Consider the following 27,541-nt stretch of genomic DNA (forward strand, 5'->3'; position numbering starts at 1 on the left):
CTAGACCTATAATCATTGGCCTTTCACAATATAAGTTTATATACTCAGAAACAATACTGTAAGGAATAAGATTGTTACTTAGTAGATGGTTCAACCTTAATGCCTATGATTATTTCATTTCCTTGCTTTTGCTTTCTTTAATTTTGCTGCTGTTTTATATTCTAACATGGAACATGGGCTTCCCTGGTGGCTCAGATGGTAAAGAATCCACCTGCAATGTGGGAGACTTGGGTTCAATCCCTAGGTTGGGAAGGTCTCCTGGAGGTGGGCATGGCAACCCTCTCCAGTATTCTTGCCTGGAGAACCCCCATGGACAGAGGAACCTGGCAGGTTACAGTCCATGGGGTCTCAAAGAGTCAGACACAACTGAGCAGCTAAGCACATGGAACATTAATAGGGCCCAAAGTGATGCCAAGTGAAATTTATCAGATAAAGCAATATAGAGTGCTCCATGCATCATAAAAGAATTCCTGTTTGAAATTGAAGACACACACGTAATTTGTGCTAGAAATAGAGAATAGAGTATACAAGGAGACTATAAGGAGTTTTCTTTTTTAATATAAATTTATTTATTTTAATTGGAGGCTAATTATTTTACAATATTGTATTGGTTTTGCCATACATCAACATGAATCCACCACGTGTGTACACATGTTCCCCATCCTGAACCCCCCTCCCACCTCCCTCCCCATACCATCCCTAATTGAGTGTGGGTGGCTTTTAGTTTTGAAAATTTTTCTTCTTTGGCTCACTTTCTGCACTGATGCTGGATGCATTTCCTTTTGTTAGTTTCATGTTCAATACTAAGTACAGGTGTTAGACACCTTTCACTCAGGTGACAAAGCTAGACAGCATTTTAAAAAGCAGAGATATCACTTTGCTAACAAATTCCATATAGTCAAAGCTGTGGTTTTGCCAATAGTCATGTACTGTTGTGAGAGTTGGTCCATAAAGAAGGCTGAGCATTGAAGAATCGATGCTTTTGAACTGTGGTGCTGGAGAAGATACTTGAGAGTCCCTTAGACTGCAAGGATAACACACCAGTCAATCTTAAAGGAAATCAACACTGAATATTCATTGGAAGGACTGTTGCTTAAGTTGTTTGGTTCAGCTCAGTTGCTCAGTAAGTGTCCAACTATTTGCAACTTCATGGACTGCATCACACCACAACTCCCTGTCCATCACCAATTCCTGAATCTTACTCAAACTCATGTCCATTGAGTCGGTGATGCCATCCAACTATCCTCTGTTGTCCCCTTCTCCTGTGTTCAATCTTTCCCAGCATCAGGGTTTTTTCTAATGAATCAGCTCTTCACATCAGGTGGCCAAAGTATTGGAGCTTCAGTTTCAACATCAGTCCTTCCAATGAATATTTAGGATTGATTTCCTTTAGGATTGACTGGTTTGATCTCCTTGCAATCCAAAAGATTCTCAAGAGTCTTCTCCAATACTACCGTTCAAAAGCATCAATTCTTCAGTGCTCAGCTTTCTTTATAGTCCAACTCTCACATCCATACATGACTACTGGAAAAACCATAGCTTCAACTATATGGAACTCTGTCGGCAAAGTTTCAGAAAATCATGTTTCTGATTTTTAATGTATTGTCTAGGTTGGTCATAACTTTCCACCAAGGAGTAAGTATCTTTTAATTTCATAGCTGCAGTCACCATCTGCAGTGATTTTGGAGCCCCCCAAAATAAAGCCTCTCACTGTTTCCATTGTTTCCCCATCTATTTGCCATGAAGTGATGGGACTGGATGCCATGATCTTTGTTTTTTGAATTTTGAGTTTTAAGCCAGCTTTTTCACTCTCCTCTTACACTTTCATCAAGAGGTTCTTTAGTTCCTCTTTACTTTTTGCCATAAGGGTAGTGTCACCTGCATATCTGAGGTTATTGATATTTCTCCTGGCAATCTTGATTCTGATTGTGCCTCATCCAGCTTGACATTTCTCATGATGTACACTGCATATAAGTTAAATAAGCAGAGTGACAATATACACCCTTCACATACTCCTTTCCCAATTTTGAACCCGTCTGTTGTTCCATGTCTGGTTGTAACTGTTGCTTCTTGACCTGCACACAGGTTTCTCAGGAGGCAAGTAAGGTAGTCTGATATTCCTATCTCTTTAAGAATTTTCCACAGTTTACATGATAGGCTCCCCTCATGGTTCAGATGGTAAAGAATCTGCTTGTAATGCAGGAGACCTGGGTTTGATCTCTGGGTGGGGAAGATTCCCTGGAGGAGGGCATGCAACCCACTCCAGTATTCTTGCCTGGAGAATCCCCAAGGACAGAGGAGCCTGGATGACTACAGTCCATGTGATTGCAAAGAGTCAAACACGACTGAGTGACTAAGCACAAGCACACAGTCAATGGCTTAAGTGTACAATGAAGCTGAAGTAGATTTTTCAGTAGAAGAGATGGAATTCTCTTGCTTTTTCTATGATCCAATGGATGTTGGCAATTTGATCTCTGGTTCCTCTGCCTTTTCTAAAACCAGCTTGAACATCTGAAATTTGTCAGTTCATGTACTGTTGAAGCCTACCTTGGATAATTTTGAGCATTACTTTCTAGCATGTGAAATGAGTGCAAATGTGCAGTAGACTGAACATTCTTTGGCATTGCCTTTCCTTGGTATTGGAATGAAAACTGACCTTGAAGCTCCTGAAGTTGCTGAAGTTTAAATTCCAATACTTTAACAACCTGATGTGAAAATCTGACTCTTTGGAAAAGATCCTGATGCTGGGAAAGATTGACGGCAAAAGGAGAAGGGGGAAGCAGAAGATGGGATGGTTAGATAGCATCATCGACTCAGTGATCATGAATTTGAGCAAACTCTGAGATATAATGGAGAACAGAGGAATCTGTTGTGCTATAGTCCTTGGGCTTCTAAAGAGTCAGAAGTGACTTGAGACTGAAGAGCAGACATCTGAGCCTCTGCATAGCCAAAGCCAAAGATTTCCAAGGCAGTCTGGAATGACTATCCCTTGGCATATCATATTAATTTGAAGTCATTATATTGGTCATGTAGCTACATAATTAAGCCATTTTTGAACAAGACTTAGGTATTGTAGATTCTCTCTAGTATTTATTGAGAAATATTTTAAACAATATCCAGCAAAAAAAAATAGGAATCTATTGTATTAGGTGTAAATTTATAATTAGTTGTATTTAGATTATAATCTACTGGGACTTTAAATAAGTGAGAATTTCTACATCATTTGATAAATATTATTTATATTTATTTTACTTTTTATACTTTATTGCAGAAAACAGCTTCTAATGGAAAGATGGTATTTAGAAATAATAATAAAAGATGCATTCAATTGTATAATATGGAAATAGTCTAGTTTGTTTATTGTCTTAAATGAGAGAGAAGAATGCTTATGTTTCTCTTGAAGATCATTTCCTGAGGAAGGTGAAAACTGAATATTTTTATTGCTGTACTTTGTATTTCTCTATTTCAGACATAGGCCATAGATTAAGTCAAAGCTTAATATAGTAAAATCATTAAAAATCACATACAAAACATTACTTGTCAAATTGCTTTTTCCGTTTCTGGCTTGTTGTTCCCTTCCCACCCACCCACCACCCAAATTACGTGAGACACATTAAAAACAAAAATCATCTTAAAGGAGGATACCACAGCAAACAAAAGAATTGATTCTATATTCAAATTGTATATGTGCTAATCACTAAGAGCATGACTGTCAGAAAGATATTTAATTTCTTTATTTAAACCAGCTTTCTCATTTGAAAGGTGGATTGAAGACAATATCTCTCTTTAAGGTTTGTTATGTGCTGAAGATTGAATGTCTGTGTTCCCTTCAAAATTCAGATGCTGAAACCTAAACTCCAGTATGATGGTATTTGGAGATGGAATTTTTGTGTGGGCTTTGCCCTCATTAGTGCTCATATAAAAGGGATCCAGAGAACTCCCTTGTCACCTTTCACAATATAAGGATAGTGACCTGTCCAGGAAAAGGGCTCTTACCAGACACCGAATCTTCTGGTGCTTTGGTCTTGGACTTCTCAGTGTTCAGAATGATGAGAAATAAATTTGTATTTTTAAGCCACTAAGTCTTTGGAATTTTGTTATATCAGCTTAAGCAGAACAGATTAGAACATTATGAGAGTTAAATATTTTATTTACAGGGTTTAGGATAGTAACTGATATCTAGTAGAAACTCTATGATTCAAGCAGTTCAGATGCTTTGTATGATCGGGTAATGAATGAAGATGTAAATGGAGAAGTCAGGAATCGGGGCGGGGGGGGGAGGGAGAGGAAACAAAATACCAGTCCTCTGTTCAGTTCAGTTCAGTTGCTCAGCCATGTCTGACTCTTTGCGACCCCATGTACGGCAGCATGCTAGGTTTCCTTGTCCACCACCAAATCCTGGAGCTTGCTCAAACTCATGTCCATTGAATCAGTGATGCCATCCAACCATCTCATCTTCTATCATCCCCTTCTCCTCCTGCCTTCAATATTTCCCAGCATCAGGGTCCTTTCCAGTGAGTCAGTTCTTCAGATCAGGTGACCAAAGTATTGGAGCTTCAGCTTCAGAATCAGTCCTTTCAATGAATATTCAGGATTGATTTCCTTTAAGATTGACTAATTGGATCTCCTTGCAGTCCGAGGGACTCTCAAAAGTCTTCTCCAACACCGCAGTTCAAAAGCATCAATTCTTCGGCATTCAGCTTTCTTCACAGTCCAGCTCTCACATCCATACATGACCACTGGAAAAACCATAGCCTTGACTAGGTGGACCTTTGTTGGCAAAGTAATGTCTCTGCTTGTCAATATGCTATCTAGGTTGGTCATAACTTTCCCTCCAAGGGGTAAGCATCTTTTAATTTCATGGCTGCAGTCACCATCTGCAGTGATTTTGGAGCCCATAAAAAGAAAGTCTGACACAGTTTCCACTGTTTCCCCATCTATTTCCCATGAAGTGATGGGACCGGATGCCATGATCTTCATTTTCTGAATGTTGAGCTTTAAGCCAACTTTTCCCCTCTCCTCTTTCACTTTCATCAAGAGGCTTTTTAGTTCCTCTTCACTTTCTGCCATAAGGGTGGTGTCATCTGCATATCTGAGGTGATTGATATTTCTCCCGGCAATCTTGATTCCAGCTCGTGCTTCATCCAGCCCCGCGTTTCTCATGATGTACTCTGCGTATAAGTTAAATAAGCAGGGTGACAATATACAGCCTTGACTACTCCTTTTCCTATTTGGAACCAGTCTGTTGTTCCATGTCCAATTCTAACTCTTGCTTCCTGACCTGCATATAGGTTTCTCAAAAGGCAGGTCAGGTGGTCTGGTATTCCCATCTCTTTCAGAATTTTCCATAGTTTATTGGGATCCACACAGTCAAAGGCTTTGGCATAGTCAATAAAGCAGAAATAGATGTTTTTCTGGAACTCTCTTGCTTTTTTGATGATCCAGCAGATGTTGGCAATTTGATCTCTGGTTCCTCTGCCTTTTCTAAAACCAGCTTGAACATCTGGAAGTTCATGATTCATGTACTGCTGAAGCCTGGCTTGGAGAATTTTGAGCATTACTTTACTAGCGTGTGAGATGAGTGCAATTGTGTGGTAGTTTGCGCATTCTTTGCCATTGCCTTCCTTTGGGATTGGAATGAAAACTGACCTTTTCCAGTCCTGTGGCCACTGCTGAGTTTTCCAAATTTGTTGACATATTGAATGCAGCACTTTCACAGCATCATCTTCCAGGATTTGAAGTAGCTCAACTGGAATGCCATCACCTCCACTAGCTTTGTTCATAGTGATGCTTTCTAAGGCCCATTTGACTTCACATTCCAGGATGTCTGGCTCTAAGTGAGTGATCACACCTTCGTGATTATCTTGGTCGTGAAGATCTTTTTTGTACAGTTCTTCTGTGTATTCTTGCCACCTCTTCTTGATATCTTCTGCTTCTGTGAGGTCCATACCATTTCTGTCCTTTATCCAGCCCATCTTTGTATGAAATGTTCCCTTGGTATCTCTAAGTTTCTTGAAGAGATCTCTAGTCTTTCCCATTCTGTTGTTTTCCTCTATTTCTTTGCATTGATCACTGAGGAAGGCTTTCTTATCTCTTCTTGCTATTCTTTGGAACTCTGCATTCAGATGCTTGTATCTTTCCTTTTCTCCTTTGCTTTTCACTTCTCTTCTTTTCTCAGCTATTTGTAAGACCTCCTCAGACAGCCATTTTGCTTTTTTACATTTCTTTTCCATGTGGATGGTCTTGATCCCTGTCTCTTGTACAATGTCACGAACCTCATTCCATAGTTCATCAGGCACTCTGTCTATCAGATCTAATCCCTTAAATCTATTTCTCACTTCCACTGTATAATCATAAGGGATTGTATTTAGGTCATACTTGAATGGTCTAGTGGTTTTCCCTAGTTTCTTCAATTTAAGTCTGAATTTGGCAATAAGGAGTTCATGATCTGAGCCACAGTCAGCTCCCTGTCTTGTTTTTGCTGACTGTATAGAGCTTCTCCATCTTTGGCTGCAAAGAATATAATCAATCTGATTTCAGTGTTGACCACCTGGTCATGTCCATGTGTAGAGTCTTCTCTTGTGTTGTTGGAAGAGGGTGTTTTCTATGATCAGTGCATTCTCTTAACAAAACTCTATTTAGCATTAAACTCTCTTAAAACTCTATTATTAAGAGTTTCCTGGGTCCATTCAAAAAGAGAATCTGGAGAGTGAGAGCCAGGAATTGACATTTCTAAAAACTTGCCAGATTGGACTGATAATCACCCCATTTTGGAACGAAAGCATTCCTAAATTGAATTTCTAAATATTATGTCTTTTATCTAAGCTTTTGCTAGGCATTGAAAAGCAGACATGAGATCTTATTTTCTGATTGTTTTCATCTTATGTTGCTAATTTAGGAAACATTATTATATTGTGAGAACCACATGACCATGGGCAGTGCTGATTTTCTAATATGGTGGCTATATACCCCAGATCATGCTTTCTGGTGGATGTAATCTTCATATGGTATCTTCCCTTCTTGGTAATGTAGGGAAACACAAGATGCTTTTCACAAAGGAGATCTGAACCTGCTTCAGTACCTGGATGGGTGATTTATCAAGACTCAAAAACAACACCATTCAGAATATATAATATTTTGTGATGCCTTAGAAAAAAATCAGAGAAGGAGCTGGGTGTAACTTGCCATCCATACAAAAATATAAACCTATGATCGTACACTACCTAGCCTCCTGAGGAATCTGCCAGGATGATTTATTCTAAATGTAGTTGGCCAAAGGAATTAAAGAGTTGGGAATAATTTTTAACCATGTGTGAGGGTGTTACTGAGTTCAAGTTCATACTGCTAGTGAGAGATCAGGTGTTGGGACAAGGAATAGCAACTGTATTTGGGAAAGCCAGCAGACTAAGAAGATGGTGGACTAGAGTCCCAAAGAACCATCTTATTCAGAGTTAGAATTCAGGCTTCTTTTATAGTAAAAGGAGAGGGGGTGTGGCTGGTTGATGTGAACTTCCTGGTGCCAGCCAAACTTCAGAGGGGATATGCTAATCCTTTGTTCTTACAGCTGTCCATATAGGTCTGATCAAGCTGTTCCTGTAAACCTCCAGCAAGACAAATGTTATTCTGTTTTGCAACTTTTGTCTCTGTATGAAAGAATGTGTTATACTTTTAAAGGTTAAGCCTGAGAGGAAGAGCTTTGAAAATGGGTTATCAAGTATTTTCAAGCTATAGAAAATATTATTTTTGAAAAAGTGCAGAGTCAGCAAGACTAAGCACAGACAGCAGAACACAAAGGTTATAACTAAAAGAATACATCCAATATGGAGTCAAGTTTGTTCTCTGTTACAAGAGAGTGGTAGTTAGGTAGTGACTTTTTCATGAAATGCTATAGTATTGTAAGAATTTATAGTTCATTTAAGGAATGAATACTTAACAGAAATAAAGAGGTTACTGATCAGTAGAGAGAGCCTAAAGAAAGACCCATTTTTTCTGATATGTAGTTGTAAGAAAGAAAAAATTTGTAAAGTAAATACAATTAGTTTAGCTTTTAATTGGAAAACATAGAGCCAGTAAATTGCTTACTTGAACATGCTAAATATAAATTTTTAGATTATATTAACATTGTATTATAATAAATAGCACACAGATACTAGTCTGTAGCTGAGTCAAATGTTAATCCTTTTTTGTTTCCAGTTGAAACTGTGTACAAGCCCTTGTCTGTGTACAAGCCCCTGTGTCCTTGTTTTCTGAAGTAAAATGCTGACTCAAGAGTTAATGACTGGGAAACATGAAGATGTAGAAACAAAGCATGGCTTTAGGGTTAAGGAACTGGTAATAATTTAGGCTATAATTCTGCCACATAACAGAACCACCAAGCTTCCAGTTCCCTGAAAGATAAAGGCCTGACACACATTCCTAAGCTCTTTTGCAGGAAGCATACTGCCCCCCACCCCCACCCCAGATGAAAACTGCTGACCACAAGAACATAGACCCTAGATTGGTTGAAATCAGAATGTTGATGATACTCGAAATTTCAACTTGATGCCAACCAGTCCAAAAACTTTCCATGGGCTGATCACACCCTGCTCCTTTAACACTATAAAACTCCTCACTAACCCCTCCATGGTGGGTCACACAGTTTTCAGAGCATTAGTCCACTGTTGGCCCCCTTTGCCCGGCAAAGCAATAAAAGCTACTCTTTTCTACTTCACTCAAAACTCTGTCTCCGTGTTTCTGTTCAGCACTGATGAACAGAGGCTGAGTTTCAGCAACATTATGTCATTTAAGACAGCCTTGGACCTGGGACTTGGAACCCTTTGCTGCAGTGCTTCACCTACACAAATACCTGGACACAAGTCCTCAAGCAACAGAATACTAAGATATTATAAGAGACTAAAGATAACCGAGTACATGTGCACTTCAGGCAAATTACATATCTTGTCATAAGCTACAAAAATATCAGAAATCCAACTGCCACTTCTGAAAAGCCAAGAGCAAAAACAGGATACTGCACATGCCCTCTGCATTCAACACCACCAAAGGTGTAGGCAGACCACCTAAGCTGCACTAGGAGCCCCAAAAAGCCTTGCTGAATATCTTGTCTAGCCTCTTATCAAATTCTATTGATTAAGGATGTTTAAGAACTCTGGTCAGTAACAATTTGACTGTCACCTTGTTTTGTGCTTAAAATATCTATTTGAGACCATAAATTGAAAGTTGGAAATAAAATTCTGGATGGATACATTCTGTTTTATTGAAACTCAATTTTTCTTTTATATGTTCTTCTATTTAAAGCATTCCTCAGAAGACAGAGGCTTTAGCTGTCAGTATACTTAGTTTATTCTTAGAGTTTCATCTTTTTATATTTGAAAGGTCATGGTTATTTTGAGAACTTGGTGAAGTGGAAAGAGCATGGACTTTTAGGTCATATTGAACAGGATTGAAAACCCATTCTGACACATCAGATATGTAACATTTCCCAAACATCTCTCATTCTCTTCTCTAAAAGCTTAAGGAACATAACACAAGCCTTTGTAGTTTCAGTGAATAATAAATAAACTAATTCAAGTAAAATGCCTATAATACTGTGAATCAATTGTTTCCTTTCCTTGGGTAATCTTTGTTTTCATGGAAAAAATTCAGGATGATTTCCATTGGGAATTTTCATCCAAATAATATTAAAATCTTATCTTGTGCTTATCTAAATTTCTGTAAAGTATTTTTCCCACTTTTAACATGTATAATATTCACAGATATTTTCTAAATGTTAGACAATCTCTGCTAATTAAAAATATAAATACATTATATTACAACTAATTTATTTTCTGAAATCTAATTTATTAATTATTAATTGAAGCATAGTTGATTTACAATATTATGTTTATTTCATGTGTATACAATAACAATTCAGTATACTTATAGATTAAACTTCATTAAAGGTTATTATAAGATAATGTCTTATGTCTGTGCTACATAATATATTCTTGTCACTTATCTACTTCATACATACTAATTTGTATTTCTTAATCCCATACCCACAATTTGCCCCTCCCCACTTTACCTCTCCCATGAGGTAACTGTTAGTTTTCTATATCTGTGAATCTCTTTGTTTTGCATATATATTTATTGCATTTTTTAAAATTTGGTATATAAGTGATATCAAAGAGTATTTGTCTGTCTCACATTTTTCAGTTCACTTCAGTTCAGTTCAGTTGCTCAGTTGTGTCCGACTCTTTGTGACCCCATGAATCACAGCAGGCCAGGCCTCCCTGTCCATCACCAATTCCTTGAATTCACCCAAGCTCATGTGCATCAAGTCATGCACATCCAGCCATCTCATCCTCTGTCATCCCCTTCTCCTCCTGCCCCTAATCCCTCCCAGCATCAGAGTCTTTTCCAATGAGTCAACTCTTCACATGAGGTGGCCAAAGTACTGGAGTTTCAGCTTTAGCATCATTCCTTCCAAAGAAATCCCAGGGCTGATCTCCTTCAGAATGGACTGGTTGGATCTCCTTGCAGTCCAAGGGACTCTCAAGAGTCTTCTCCAACACCACAGTTCAAAAGCATCAATTCATTGGCGCTCAGCCTTCTTCACGGTCCAACTCTCACATCCATATGGTTTTTCCATGACTACTGGAAAAACCATAGCCTTGACTAGATGGACCTTTGTTGGCAAAGTAATGTCTCTGCTTTTCAGTATGCTATCTAGGTTGGTCATAACTTTCCTTCCAAGGAGTAAGCGTCTTTTAATTTCATGGCTGCAGTCACCATCTGCAGTGATTTTGGAGCCCAAAAAAAGAAAGTCTGACACTGTTTCCACTGTTTCCCCATCTATTTCCCATGAAGTGATGGGACCAGATGCCATGATCTTCGTTTTCTGAATGTTGAGCTCTAAGCCAACTTTTTCACTCTCCTCTTTCACTTTCACTTTCAGTTCCACTTAAAAAAAGAGGAACATTTTTAGTTCCTCTTCACTTTCTGCCATAAGGGTGGTGTCATCTGCATATCTGAGGTGATTGATATTTCTCCTGGCAATCTTGATTCCAGCTTGTGCTTCGTCCAGCCCCGCGTTTCTCATGATGTACTCTGCATAAAAGTTAAATAAGCAGGGTGACAATAAACAGTCTTGACGTGCTCCTTTTCCTATTTGGAACCAGTCTGTTGTTCCATGTCCAGTTCTAACTGTTGCTTCCTGACCTGTATATAGGTTTCTCAAGAGGCAGGTCAGGTGGTCTGGTATTCCCATCTCTTGAAGAATTTTCCACAGGTTTTGTGATCCACACAGTCAAAGGCTTTGGCATAGTCAATAAAGCAGAAATAGATGTTTTTCTGGAACTCTCTTGCTTTTTTGATGATCCAGTGGATGTTGGCAATTTGATCTCTGGTTCCTCTGCCTTTTCTAAAACCAGCTTGAACATCTGGAAGTTCACGGTTCACTGTATTGCTGAAGCCTGGCTTGGAGAATTTTGACCATTACTTTACTAGGAAAGATGGGCACAATAAAGAACAGAAATGGTATGGACCTAACAGAAGCAGAAGATATTAAGAAATGCAGGTAAGAATACACAGAAAAACTATACCAAAAATATCTTAATGACTCAGATAACCACAATGGTGTGATCAATCACCTAGAGCCAGACACCCTGGACTGCAAAGTCAAGTGGGCCTTAGGAAGTATCACTCTGAGCAATACTAGTGGAAGTGATGAAACTCCAGCTGAGCTATTTAAAACCCTAAAAGATGATGCTGTTAAAGTGTTATACTCAATATGCCAGCAAATATGGAAAACTCAGCAGTGGCCACAGGACTGGAAAAATCTGTTTTCATTCCAATCCCAAAGAAGGGTAATGGCAAAGAATGTTCAAACTACCACATAATTGCACTCATTTAATACTAGCAAAGTAATGCCCAAAGTTCTCCAGGATATGCTTCAACACCATGTGAACCAAGAGCTTCCAGATGATCAAGCTGCATTTAGAAAAGGCAGAGGAGAAAGAAAACAAATTACTAATATTAGCTGTATCATAGACAAAGCAAGAGAATTCCAGAAAAACATCCATTTTGCTTCATTGGCCTTGTGGATCACAATATATTGTGGAAAATTCTTCAAGAGATGGGAATACCAGACCATCTTACCTGCCTCCTGAAAAAGCTGTATGCAGGTCAAGAAGCAACAGTTACAACTGGACATGGAACTACAGACTGGTTCCAAATTGGGAAAAGAGTATGTCAAAGCTGTATATTATGACCCTGCTTATTTAACTTATATGCAGGGTATATCATGCAAAATGCAAGGCTGGATGAAGCACAAGCTGGAATCAATATTGCCAGGAGAAATATCAATAACCTCAGATATGCAGGTGACACCACCCTTATGAAAGGAAAGGGGAACTAAGGAGCCTCTTGAAGAAGGTGAAAGGGGAGAGTGAAAAAACTGGCTTAAAACTCAACATTCAAAAAAATAAGATCATGACTTCTGGTCCCATCACTTCATGGCAAATAGATAGGGAAACAATGGAAACCGTAACAGACTTTATTTTCTTGGTCTTCAAAATCACTGCAGATGGTGACTGCAGCCATGAAATTAAAATACACTTGCTCCTTGGAAGAAAAGCTATGACCAACCTGGACAGCATATTAAAAAGCAGAGACATTACTGACAAAGGTGTGTTAGAGTCAAAGCTATAGTTTTTCCAGTGGTCATGTATGGATGTGAAAAATGGACCATAAAGAAGGCTGGAAGCCAATGCTTTTGAATTGTGGTGTTGGAGAAGACTCTTGAGAGTCTCTTGGACTGCAAGGAAGTCAAAGTAGTCAATCCTAAAGGAAATCAATCCTGAATACTCATTAGAAGGACTGATGCTGAAGCAGAAGCTCCAATACTTTGGCCACCTGATTTGAAGAGCTGACTCACTAGAAAAAAACCTTATGCTGGGCAAGTTTGAACGCAGGACGAGAAGGGGATGACAGAGGATGAGATGGTTGAATGGCATCACTGACTCAAGGAAAATGAGTTTGAGCAAGCTCTGGAAGATGGTAAGCAGGGAAGCCTGGTGTGCTGCAGTCCATAGGGTTGCAAAGAGTTGAACAGGACTCAGCACCTGAACAGCAACAACAAAGAGTCTGAGACTTAAATTAATGCAAGTTGTACAGTTCTAACATATATGCACAGCTATAGTCAAACAATGAGACTCAGTCTACCCCTTGACCAAAATGGAGGGAGTGGGAAAGAGCTTTAAGGGCTGAAAATTTCTTACTGTGACCCTCACATATCATTAAATTTTCTGTTTATATTTCTTCTACCCTTCGTGATAAACCTAAACTGCTCAACCTGAAGTGTTGAAACCTAAACTGCTCAATCTGAAGTGAAAAGAAAGTGTTAGTCACTGCATTGAGGTTGACTCTTTGCAACCCACCAGACTCCTCTGTCCACAGGATTTCCCAGGCATGAGTACTGGAGTAGGTTGTCATTTCCTTCTTCTGGGGACTTCCTGACCCAGGGATTGAACTGACATTTCCTGTATCTCCTGCACTGCATGCAAACTCTTTACCTGCTGAGCCACTGGAGAAGCTGCTCTTGAACCTAAACTACTCTTAAATCTACACTGCTCAACCTACACATTACTAAAGTACTATTTTTTTCCAATTGTGTTTTTGACAGAAATAACTAAATTTTGATTGACTTCTCTTACTATACCTCTATAAAACTCTAGGAATTCTTCTCTTCATGTTTAATACAGAATTCTCCTTTGAGGCTTTCTGGCTAGTTTCTCCCATAATGTGAATTAAACTAGATCTATTAATATGATCACTTTTTAAATTAAATTTATTTATTTTAATTAGAGGCTAATTACTTTACTCAGCCATTAAAAAGAATACATTTGAATCAGTTCTAATGAGGTGGATGAAACTGGAGCCTATTATACAGAGTGAAGTAAGCCAGAAAGAAAAACACCAATACAGTATACTAACGCATATATATGGAATTTAGAAAGATGGTAACGATAACCCTGTATGCAACACAACAAAAGAGACACAGATGTATGATCACTTTTTAAGTTAACTTTTCTGATCAAGTATTTTGTACTAGCATTTTTCCTCTATAATGAACATTTGTGTGTCACTAGGATCTACCAAAAAAAAAAAGAAAGAAAGTAAACATTGGAAATTATCCCTGAGTTTAGCCTGTGAAATAAATGACTGGTGGCTACTATAAAAACTATTAGATTGATTTTCATAGATTAAAATGAGATAAATGTTAATTCTGCTTCATACCATTATAGTGCCTTCTTGATTCTTTTTCACCTTGTCGTGCTATAGTAATTTAAACCTTTTCTTGTCAATTCATATAGGCATTGCTTTTGAAAATATTTGTAATTGCTTTTGGTTACTCCTTATTAAAATTTAAATAAAGGAGCACTTGGCACTGAATTATTATTTTTTATTTAATTTTTATTTTATACTGGAGGATAATTGATTTACAACTGTGTGTTAGTTTCATGTATACATAAAAGGGATTCATATATATATATATATTTATATATACTTGATACTCATGTATATTCATGTATATATATATATATATATATATATATATATACACACACACACACACACACACACACACATACATACAAATCACTTTCATGCATACCTAGAGCTAACACAATATGGACCTAACAGAAGCTTGAGAAACTAACACAATATGGACCTAACAGAAGCAGAAGATACAAAGAAAAACTACACTAAAAAGATTTAATGACCCAGATAACCACGATGGTGTGATCACTCACCTAGAGCCAGACATCCTGGAGTGCAAAGTGAAGTGGGCCTAGGAAGCATCACTATGAAAAAAGCTAGTGGGGGTGATGGAATTGCAGCTGAGCTCTTTCAAATCTTAAAAGATGATGCTGTGAAAGTGTTGCACTCAATATGCCAGCAAATTTGGAAAACTCAGCAGTGGCCACAGGACTGGAAAAGGTCAATTTTCATCCCAATCACAAAGAAAGGCAATGCCAAAGAATATTCAAACTACTGCACAATTGCATTCACCTCACACACTAACAAAGTAATGCTCAAAATTCTTCAAGCAAGGCTTCAACAGTACATGAACTGAGAAGTTCCAGATGTTCAAGCTATATTTAGAAAAAGCAGAGAAACAAGAGATCAAATTTCCAACATCCACTGGATCATAGAAAAAGCAAGAGAGTTCCAGAAAAACATCTACTTCTGCTTATTCATTTGAGAGTTGGACCATAAAGAAAGCTGAGCACCAAAGAACTGATGCTTTTGAACTATGGAACTGGGGAAGATTCTTGAGAGTCCCCTGGACTTCAAGGAGATCAAACCAGTCAATCCTGAAGAAAATCAGTCTTGAATATTCATCGGAAGGGCTGATGCTGAAGCTGAAGCTCCAATACTTTGGCCACCTGATTTGAAGAACTGACTCTTTAGAAAAGACCCTTATGCTGGGAAGGCTTGAAGGCAGGAGTAAATGGGATGACAGAAGATGAGATGGTTGGATGGCATCCCCATCTCAATTGACATGAGTTTGAGCAAGTTCTGGGAGTTGGTGAAGGACAGGAAAGCCAGACATGCTTCAGTCTATGGGGTTGCAAAGAATCAGACATGAGTGAGCGACTGAGCTGAACTAATACATATATATATATATATATATATATATATATATATATGCCAGGAGCCATGAGAGGCACTCCACTCATGGCAAAGGTCATGAGGAAGGAGGCTCAGCATATGCAAAGGTGGGATCGAGCCTCAGGAGTCCCCCTGGATATTCTCAAGCATCTACCTCCAAAAAACCAGAGTCTGCCTACTTTATTGCTTTGTGCTCTCACCTCTGACTTTACTGGGGGCTGTCCCCCACCACCATCTAGCTCTCTCTGACAAAGAGTTAACTTACAGCTCCATTAATAAAGTTCTTGGGCATTAGGAGTGTTTAAATCTAAACCCATCAGATAGCTCTCTAACTCACCTGACAAGTTTACCCAGACTCCTACAGCTATGCATACGATTGTTTACAGTCTCCCAGCCTCGAGAGGCACAGGAAGCTTAAGATATTCAAATAGCTTAGAGCCTCTCAGAGAGTTAGAAACTGTCAGAATAAAACTAGTAAAAGATTTCATTGATGAGCCTGAGCCAATGCTTGTTGCCAAGTTTCCACATCCCCTGTATTGTATCCTTGAATGTGTATTAATTAATATAGTTGGTATGTAGAAAAAATAAGTAGTGGCCTTGGTGTTAGCAACTTTAGACCCTTCAGGTAATAAATTCTTTCCTTTGTTGTAAACCCACTGCACCTCTGCCCTATAGGAATGCAACTTTATCTAACACCTTTGGAGGATGGCACCAAACCTTAAAATAATTACTCTTAGAGAAAATAAGTCTTACGGTTGACAAACCTTTGTCAAGAGTCATAAAATGTTAATAGGCCTTCTGGCCAGAAGATGATGTAAATCACCTAAACCATTTGTATAAGATAAGTTTGCAAAAAAGAAACCCTGGTTTCGATAAGGATCAAAGACTGCTGACTTTGTATGATCTCACATCCCCTATTATCCTGTATGTACAACTTAGGGTATAAAAGCCCCTGTTGAAAATAAAGCTGTGGGCCTTGCTCACCGAAGCTTGGTCTCTCCATGTCATTCTTTTTTTTTTTTTTTTTTTCATGTCATTCTTTCTTTTCACATTCCGGCTGAAGTTTCCATCTGGAGCGGAGGTCCTTTGCGACCATTTGTTTGCCTGGGCTTCTGAGACCCACTCGAGAAGGTGTCTAAGGTGGGGCACCTTCCGCTATTCAAGAGGGCGCCTGTGGCCTCCGTGGTCAGAGCTAACCTGGTGTCACAGGTTATATTGATTTTCCGTGTAAACCAAGCTACTCAGCCTCTTTTCTCCATTGAATTTTCCTACTGAGCTATCCTCATTCTATTACTCTTTATATCTTTGATGAATATTTAAATTAATAGCCGATGCTGTCTCCCCTTCGAATACCCTGGATCAGCCGGGGCTGGACCTCGCATATATATATGTTATATATAATTTTATATATATATATATATATATATATATATATATATATATATAACTTTCTTATATAAGTTACTATAGAATGTTGAATAGAGTTCCCTGTGCTAGACAGTAGACCTTTGTTGACATCACTCATATATAGTAGTATAAATATGGTAATCTTAAGCTCCTAATTTATACCTTCCCACCACATTTACCCTTAGGTAACTATAAATTTGTTTTCCAAGTCTGTGAGTCTGTTTCTGTTTGGTAAATAAGTTCAATTGCTTCATTTAAAAAAAAAATTAGATTTCACATGTAAATATATCATAGGATATTTGACTTTCTTTGTGTGACTGACTTCACTTAGTATGGTAATCTCTAGGCCTATCCACATTGTTTAAAAATGGTATTATTTCATAGTTTTTCTATGGTTGACACAATGAAGTATTACTCAGCCATTAAAAAGAATACATTTGAATCAGTTCTAATGAGGTGGATGAAACTGGAGCCTATTATACAGAGTGAAGTAAGCCAGAAAGAAAAACACTAATACAGTATACTAATGCATATATATGGAATTTAGAAAGATGGTAATGATAACCCTGTATGCAAGACAGGAAAAGAGACACAGATGTATAGAACAGTCTTTTGAACTCTGTGTGAGAGGGAGATGGTGGGATGATTTGGGAGAATGGCATTGAAACATGTATAATATCATGTATGAAACAAATCGCCAGTCCAGGTTCGATGCAGGATACAAGATGCTCGGGGCTGGTGCACTGGGATGACCCAGATGAATGGTACGGGCAGGGAGGTGGGAGGGGGGTTCAGAATGGGGAACACATGTATACTTGTGGCGGATTCATGTTGATATATGGCAAAAACAATACAATATTGTAAAGTAATTAGTCTCCAATTAAAATAAATAAATTTATTTTTTTTTAAAGATAAAAAATCATTATATATATGCACCACATCTTCTTTATCCATTCCTTGGTGGAGGTATGGGACAGCAGGGGCTCATCACAGGGACAGGGGCACTGGTATGGGAAGGTCCTCTTTGGTGTAAACCTTCTTGGAGTTTTCCATTAACTCTACTATAGATCCTCTAGACCCAAGGGCTGGGTCACCTCAGACCAAACAACTACCAGGGAGGGGGTGCAACCCCACCCATCAGCAGATAATGGATTAAAGTTTTACTGAGCAAGGCCCTGTTCACCAGAGCAACACCTCTTTTTTCCCATCACCAGTCCCTCCCATCAGGAAGTTCACACAAATCTCTTAGCCTGCTCCATCAGAAGGCAGACAGAAGAACCAAGAAGAAACACAGTCTCACAGTGACTAAAAAAAAAAAAAAAGCCATATTATAGAAAGTTAATCAAGATGAAAAAGCATAAAGTTATGTCCCAGATGAAGGGACAAGATTAAACCCCAGAGAAACGACTAAGTGAAGTGGAGATAGGCAACATTCCAGGAAAAGAATTCAGACTAATGATAGTGAAAATGATTCAGGATCTCAGAAAAGAATGGAGGCAAATATTGAGAAGATGAAAGAAATCTTTACCAAAGACATATGAGAAATGAAGAACAAACAAACAGAGATGAATAGTACACTAGAAGGAATCCATAGCAGAATAACTGAGGCAGATGCACAGATAAATGACCTGTGGGACAGAATGGTGGAAATCACTGCTACAGAACAGACTATAGAAAAAGGAATGAAAAGAAATGAAGACAGCCTAAGAGACCTCTGGGACAACATTAAATGCATGAACATTGGCATTATAGGGGTCCCAGAAGCAGAAGAGAGAGAGAAAGGACCTAAGAAAACATTTGAAGAGATAATAGTTGAAAACATACCTAATGTGGGAAAGGAAATAATCCACCAATTCCAGGAAGCACAGAAAGTCCCAGGCAGGATAAACCCAAGAAGCACCACACTGAGAAACATAATAATCAAACTGACAAAAATTAAAGACAAAGGTAAAATATTAAAAGCCACAAGGAGAAAACAAAAAATAATATACAAGGGAACTTCCATCAGAGTATCAGGTGATTTCTCAGCAGAAACTCTACAAGCCAGCAGGGAATGGCATGACATATTCAAAATGATGAAAGGGAAGAACCTACAACCAAGAATACTCTACCCAGCAAGACTGTCCTTCAGATTTGATGGAGAAATCAAAAGCTTTGCAGACAAGCAAAAGTTAAGAGAATTCAACACCATCAAGTCAGCCTTACAACAAGTGCTAAAGGAACTTCTCTAGGCAGGAAACACAAGAGAAGGAAAACACCTACAGAAAATAAACTCAAAATAATTAAGAAAATGCTAATATGATCGTACATATCAATAACTACCTTAAATGTAAATGGATTAAATGTGCCAACCAAAAGGCATAGACTGGCTGGGTGGATGAAGACATCTGCATGCATGTACTTCCACTTACCACATCATTCTGCTTAACCCTCTCAAACTGTATGTAATTATTCTATATTGTTAAATTAATTATATTCCCATTATGGTTCCCAGTTTTAATTATCTTTTGTTTTTTGTCTAGCTATTGATTGTGAAAACTGATAAACATCTTTTACTTTTGTGATTATGTAAATATTACTCACTTAATACCTTTGTATCATGATTGGCCAACAGAAAAATAATAGAACTCTATATCACCAAATAGAACTCTATATCCTTGGAAGGAAAGTTATGACCAACCTAGATAGCATATTAAAAAGCAGAGACAGTATTTTGCCAACAAAGGTTCATCTAGTCAAGGCTATGGTTTTTCCAGTAGTCATGTATGGATGTGAGAGTCGGACTGTGAAGAAAGCTGAGCACCGAAGAATTGATGCTTTTAAACTGTGATGTTGGAGAAGACTCTTGAGAGTCCCTTGGACTGCAAGGAGATCCAACTAGTCTACCCTAAAGGAGATCAGTCCTGGGTGTTCTTTGGAAGGAATGATGCTAAAGCTGAAACTCCAATACTTTGGCCACCTCATGCGAAGAGTTGACTCATTGGAAAAGACTCTGATGCTGGGAGGGATTGGGGGCAGGAGGAGAAGGGGATGACAAAGGATGAGATGGCTGGATGGCATCACCGACTCAATGCACATGAGCTTGGGTGAACACCAGGAGTTGGTGATGGATAGGGAGGCCTAGCGTGCTGCAATTCATGGGGTCGCAAAGAGTCGGACACGACTGAGTGACTGAACTGAACTGATATCACCAAAACTAGTACCTAATAATACACCATGTAATCACTTTTTAAAATCCAGATGCATATCAGAATTATCTTGAATTTTTAATATAAATTTATTTATTTTAATTGGAGGCTAATTACTTTACAATATTTTATTGGTTTTGCCAGAGCTCCAGTTATGTTTCTAGTGAGCAGTCATGTTTAAAAACAACTGGATTCTGATGATTTTTATTTGGGGGGGGGGGTGGGGAGAAGGCAATGGCAGCCCACTCCAGTACTCTTGCCTCGGAAATTTTTTACCTTTATCTAGTTTGTTTCACTTTTTCTATTTCATATTCAGTGCTCCCACTTATTTAATTTACATTCTCTAATTTCTCCACCTATTTTTTTTTTATGTTCTTTCTCAAGCCTTTATCAAGTGTAGTAGAATAGCTTTTGTATAAACATATACAGAAATATGTATAATATATATATTTTAGAAAATGTATGAATTTTTGCCTAACAGAAAATTATGATATATTGATCCCACTTGCTTGACTTAATATGAATAGAATGCTAGATTTCTAATTTACAAATAGATATGCAGCAATCAACAAAAGTTTACTGTATAGCATAGGGAATTATAGTCAATATCTTACAATAACCTATGATGGAAGTAATTTTTAAAATAATATACTACAGTAATCAAGATGATATGGTACTGGCACAGAAATATAGATCAATAGAACAAGATAGAAAGCTCAGATTAAAAAAAAATCCACATCTCTGGTCACCTAATCTATGACAAAGGGGGCAAGAATATACAATGGAGAAAAGATTATCTCTTCGATAAATAGTATTGGGAAAACTGGTCAGTTACATGTAAAAGAATTAAGCTATAACACTTCGTAACACCATGCATAAAAATAAAGTGAATTAAAGACCTGAATGTAAGACCAGACACTATAAAACCCTTAGAGGAAAACAGGAAGAACACTGACATCAATCAGCAAGATTCTTTTTGACCCGTCTCCTAGAGTAATAAAAACAAAACCCAAAATAAGCAGATGTGACATACTTAAACTTAAAAGCTTTTGCACAGCAAAGGAAGCCATGAACAATATGGAAAGACAACTCTCAGAATGGGAGAAAATATTTGCAAATGAAGCAACTGACAAAAGTTTAATCTCTAACAAATATAAGTAGCTCATGCAAACTAATATCAAGAAAATTGACATCTTCTGTCACATACCTTTACAAATAGTTCAGCAAATGATGTAATCACCCTATTTGTCTCATGACAGCACTATTTTCTGTTTCTTAAGGATCAAGAGAGAAAAATACAGGTGGCTATCCTTTCACAGGCTTCAATTTTTAATTTCTCTCTAAGGCATAGTTTTTATGAGAGAAAAGAAATCTGGACCTATAAATTGTAAATATACATACATATATAATCAAATATATATATATATATACACATATATATATATACATCATGAGAAACGCTGGGCTGGAAGAAGCACAATCTGCAATCAAGATTGCCAGGAGAAATATCAATAACCTCAGATATGCAGATGACACCACCCTTATGGCAGAAAGTGAAGAGGAACTAAAAAGCCTCTTGATGAAAGTGTAGTGGAGAGTGAAAAAGTTGGTTTAAAGCTCAACATTCAGAAAATGAAGATCATGGCATCCGGTCCCATCACTTCATGGGAAATAAATGGGGAAACAGTGGAAACAGTGTCAGACTTTATTTTTCTGTACTCCAGAATCACTGCAGATGGTGACTGCAGCCATGAAATTAAAAGACGCTTATTCCTTGGAAGGAAAGTTATGACCAACCTAGATAGCATATTGAAAAGCAGAGACATTATTTTGCCAACAAAGTCCGTCTAGTCAAGGCTATGGTTTTTCTAGTGGTCATGTATGGATGTGAGAGTTGGACTGTGAAGAAAGCTGAGCGCCGAAGAATTGATGCTTTTGAACTGTGGTGTTGGAGAAGACTCTTGAGAGTCCCTTGGACTGCAAGGAGATCCAACCAGTGCATTCTGAAGGAGATCAGCCCTGGGATTTCTTTGGAAGGAATGATGCTAAAGCTGAAACTCCAGTACTTTGGCCACCTCATGCGAAGAGTTGACTCATTGGAAAAGACTCTGATGCTGGGAAGGATTGGGGGCAGGAGGAGAAGGGGACGACAGAGAATCAGATGGCTGGATGGCATCACTCACTCAATGGACGTGAGTTTGAGTGAACTTCAGGAGTTGGTGATGGACAGGGAGGCTTGGCATGCTGCAATTCATGGGGTCGCAAAGAGTCAGACATGACTTAGCCACTGAACTAACTGAACTAAACTGATATAATCAAAAACTTTATTTGAGTCTATTCAAATATATTAGGGAAACATGGATAATAATATCACTTATATTTATAAAAGTCCTAAATTTACAAAACTGAAGAGTAAGGGTTTTGATCTTTACAAGAAACCTGTACAGACTGATAAAACAGCTATAGATGACCATTTTACAGCTGGAAAAATTTGGTCTAGAAAAATCAATATGTAAACTACACAGATGGTAAGTGGTAAATCTATGACTTGAACGTACTCCTTGCATTTCCTTTACCAAAATTGCTTATTTGATTCACTGGTAAGTGACCCAGTAAATAAAGTAAGTGCTCTTAACATGTAGGTCATTAGAACTGTCCATCTGGAGAAGTAACCGATTTCATTATAGGTCTTTGTGTAGGATATTAGGGAAGGTTATGAAAAGAAATTAGCATTTATTATGCTGGAACATAGAGGTCATAGACATAAATATTAAATTAGAAAATCAATCAGCTTATTCCTTAGACTTTTATTTTCATAATTTAAAAATGTTTCATATTTGAACATTCTTATATAACTTGTAACTGGTCGTTCATTTGCATGCTTTGATGTCCTTCTTGGCATCAGAGTAGGTGATGGATGTATTGTCTATGTAATGCTTAGTGATGGGTGCTAGGCATTTACTTGCTATCTGATTTAATCTTTATAACAATACTCTGAGTTGCATATTATTTTTTCACAAGAATCCAAGACTCAGAGACCAAATACTTTCCCTAAGTTTATACAATGAAAATGTAGGCCTCTCACAGCCATTCTTTCGACCATCATATTGCCTACCACTAAACTTGAATTGAGTTGCTCACCCTCCTTGATAGCAGATCCCTGCAAACTGAGTAAAAGAAGATCCTTTGGAGAAGGCATATATTATTTATTTTCTGTAAAATGTTCATTTTATAAGCAATAACTAGTAGCTAATGTGGATATTCTCTCCATGTGATAAGAGGCAGTAATAGCAGAAAGTTTTAAAGGAGACCTGCTGAAGTTCCAGGGAAACTTTGACCAAAAACATCATAGAGGACAAAGGACCTAAGGTGACTCTGATAGAGATGACCTCGGAGCCAGTCAATGAACAAAGAAGCCACTATAAACAAGAGTGGATCCTGCTTAAACTATTAACATAGGGGAACTGGAAAAGAGTATTTTGTTTTTGAGGAAGTTGTACATTACAGCATAATTCTCAATGTGACACTGAGAGGAGATTGAGGCACAGTATGCCTCAAACAATGGAAACAGAAAAAGACTATTTTCTTGGGCTCCAAAATAACTGCAAATTGTGACTGAAACCATAAAATTAGAAGATGCTTGCTCCTTGGAAGAGAAGCTATGACAAACCTAAACAGCATATTGAAAAACAGAGACATTACTTTATCAACAAAGCTCTGTCTAGTCAAAGCTATGGTTTTTCCAGTAGTCATGTATGGATGTGAGAGTTTGGAATATAAAGAAAGCTGAGTGCAGAAGAATTGATATTGGTGGGTTTTTTTGTTTTTGGTGTTTTTTTTGCTTTTTTTTTTTTTTTTTTTTTTTTTTTTTGACTCTTCGATTTTATTTATTGTATTGGTTTTGCCATACATCAACATGCATCTGCCATGGGTGTACACATGTTCCCCATCCTGAACCCCCCTCCCACCTCCCTCCCCATACCATCCCTCTGGGTCATTAAAAAATGTGTAATATCATATAAGAAACGAATTGCCAGTCCAGGTTTGATGCAGAATTGATGTTTTCAAAGTGCAGTGTTGGAGAAGACTCTTGAGAGTCCCTCGGGCTGCAAGGAGATCAAACCAGTCAATCCTAAAGGAATTCAGTCCTGAATATTCATTAGAAGCACTGATGCTGAAGCTGAAGCTCCAATATTTTGGCCACCTGATACGAAGAATTGACTCATTGGAAAAGACCCTGATGCTGGGAGAGATTGAGGGCAGGAGGAGGGGATGAGATGGTTGGATGCCATCACTGACTTGAGGGGCATGAGTTTGAGCAAGCTCTGGGAGTTGATGATATCGATAGGGAAGCCTGGTGTGCTGCAGTCCATGGGATCACAAAGAGTTGGACATGACTGAATGACTGAACTGAGGTACAATAAAAATAGGAATGTCAATTAATACAATAGACTAGAGAGTACCAACATAGACAATTATATATGTGTATGGAAAACTCTGTATGTCCACAGGGTTGCAAAGAGTCGGACATGACTGAATGACTGAACTGAACTGAACTGAACTGATGCCCAAAACCAATTACCTGAGATATAATGTTTCAGATACTTTGGGCGGGGAGGGGCATCTCATTTACTTGGTACATTTGATTCCCAAAAGTAGAATACATGGATTCTTATTTATTTACATCACTTGAAAGTAAAGGTCACAGTCTCATAAAGTGAAGAATATATTGTCTATTTTATTCTTTGATGAATTATGATCAGATAGAACAGTTTCTGGCACTTCATAGACTCTCAGTAAGTATTTGCTGAATGAATGAATAAATAAATTAATGTATGTGGGCAGACTTTAGTATCATAAACTTGGCAGTGCATTTGTTTAACACAGGATGTAGCACCTTCTTTCAGCACAAATTGAAATGGCTTTCTAAATAATCTAGCCTAACATCATTTTATAAACAAAAACAGGTGCAGGAAAAAGGCATGGTTTAATGAAGATTATGCAGAAGCCAGAAATCTAGGCAAAATTCAAAAAAGAATCCTCAGCTCCAAAACAGATATTTCCCCTTCTTTCTTTCTTTTTTCTCTTTCTCCTGTCCCTCCTTCTCCTCTCCTCCTCCTTCTTCCTCTTCTCTCCCTCCTCATCCTTTTCCTTCTTCTTCCTCTTCTACCACCCCTCCTTCTTCTTCTCCTTCCTATCCTTTTCCCCCTTCTACTCCTTCATCTTCCTTTTCTCCTCCTCATTCTTCTTCTCCCCTTCCTTTGTATCTATGACATAACTGGACAACATCTATAAACTAGTTAAAGAATATTTTTAGAAAAGAGGCAAAAACTAGTTCTTATAAAAACTCAAGCCAATCTCAGGCTGTACCTTTTCATCCCATGATGCTGAGATCCAATAACTGATAGTGTACCTTGTGTTTCTATACTTCTTCACTTGAATGTTACATCTTATATGCATGTGTGCTCAGTTGCTTCAGTCGTGTCTGACTCCCTGTGACTCTATGGACTGTAGCCTGTCAAGTTCTTCTGTCCATGGGATTCTCCAGGCAAGAATACAGGAGTGTCTTGCCATTCCCTTCTCCAGGGAATCTTCCCCATCCACGGATCAAACTCAAGTCTTCTGTGTCTTCTGCATTGCAGGTTGATTCTTTATCGTTGAGCCACCAAGGAAGCCCTACATTTTATATGATGACATGCAATTATATATGTTTATGGTTATCCTTCCTTCTTTGTAAAGGAGTAAAACAAGGTAGATTGTCTTGATTTATGAAGTATAATTGGGATCCACAGAAGGTAAAGTGGACATGTGAAGACTACAATTGCACATATAAGACCTTATGCTAGAGACTGAGAGCTCACTTTGTTTCAGAAGTAGTCAGATGCTGCTGAATGGAGCTGTGGGCTGTATATATGCCTGCACTATACTTGGCATGTTTCTCTGATTTTTCTTGCCTGATGTTATTTGTATACACCTCCTCTACTGAAGGAAAGATGACTAATTCTCAAGAAAAATGCTAATGAGTATCCTTGTTGTGTTATTCACAATATATATTCAGGGTGATTGCAAAGTTCCGTTAAATCATATTACAGAGCTAAAACAGCATATATGGTTTAAAATGTAAGTTTGGGACTTAGGCAAATCTGGGCTTGAATCTTATCTCTAACACTTCTTCAGTATACATCAGTAAAATGAAGACAATAATATGAACTCCTAGAAGTCGTTATACGTTTAAATAAATAATATGCATAAAGTGAAAGAAAGAAAGAAAGTGAAGTCTCTCAGTCGTGTCCGACTCTTTGCCACCCCATGGACTGCAGGCTACCAGGCTCCTCCCTCCATGGAATTGTCCAGGCAAGAGTACTGGAGTGGGTTGCCATTTCCTTCTCCAGGGGATCTTCCCAACCCAGGGATCGAACCTGGGTCTCCCTCATTCCAGGCAGATGCTTTAACCTCTGAGCCACCAGGGAAAGTACCTAGCAAAATGTATTCCATTGTCTTTTAAAATTATTACTGTCCAATTTTCTACCAGTCTATCCTAAAGGAAATCAGTCTTAAATATTCATTGAAAGGACTGATGCTGAAGCTGAAGCTCCAATACTTTGGCCACCTGATGTGAAGAACTGACTCACTGGAAAAGACTCTGATGCTGGAAAAGATTGAAGGCAGTAGGAGAAGGGGATAACAGAGGATGAGATGGTTGGAAAGCATCACCGACTCAATGGACATGATTTCGAATAAACTCCGGGAGTTGGCAATGGACAGGGGGTCCTGGCATGCTGCAATCCATGAGCTCACAGAGTCAGACACGACTGAGCAACTGAATTGAACTGAATTTTCTACTTTATATGTTCATGGATTGAAGAATCAATATCGTGAAAATGAGTATACTACCCAAAGCAATCTATAGATTCAATGCAATCCCTATCAAGCTACCAAGGGCATTTTTCACAGAACTAGAACAAATATTTTCACAATTTGTATGGAAACACAAAAAACCTCAAATATCCAAAGCAATCTTGAGAAAAAAGAAAGAAACTGGAGGAATCAACCTTCCTGACTTCAGACTGTACTACAAAACTACCGTCATCAAGATTGTCACAAAGACAGAAATATAGATCAATGGAACAAAAGAGAAAGCCCAGAGATAAATCCTTGCACCTATGGACACCTTATTTTTGACAAAGAAGGAAAAAATATGCAATGGAGAAAAGACAATCTCTTTACTTTAACAAGCAGTGCTGGGAAGACTGGTCAACCACATGTAAAAGAATGAAACTAGAACACTTTCT

General features: G+C 38.1%; 1 protein-coding gene across 1 annotated transcript; it reads left to right on the forward strand.

Moving 5' to 3' along the window:
* The first annotated feature begins 18,605 nt into the window (after positions 1 to 18,605).
* Positions 18,606 to 19,292, forward strand: L1TD1 (LINE1 type transposase domain containing 1). Its single transcript, XM_070370142.1, has one exon. The coding sequence runs from the start codon at positions 18,606 to 18,608 to the stop codon at positions 19,290 to 19,292; it is 687 nt and encodes a 228-aa protein (XP_070226243.1).
* Positions 19,293 to 27,541: the final 8,249 nt, after the last annotated feature.

Source organism: Bos mutus, chromosome 5, assembly GCF_027580195.1.
Source record: "Bos mutus isolate GX-2022 chromosome 5, NWIPB_WYAK_1.1, whole genome shotgun sequence".
Lineage (NCBI taxonomy): Eukaryota > Metazoa > Chordata > Mammalia > Artiodactyla > Bovidae > Bos > Bos mutus.

Coding starts and splice junctions, on each gene's coding strand:
- L1TD1 (XM_070370142.1), top strand. CDS start 18,606: ATGAAGAACAAACAAACAGAGATGAATAGTACACTAGAAGGAATCCAT.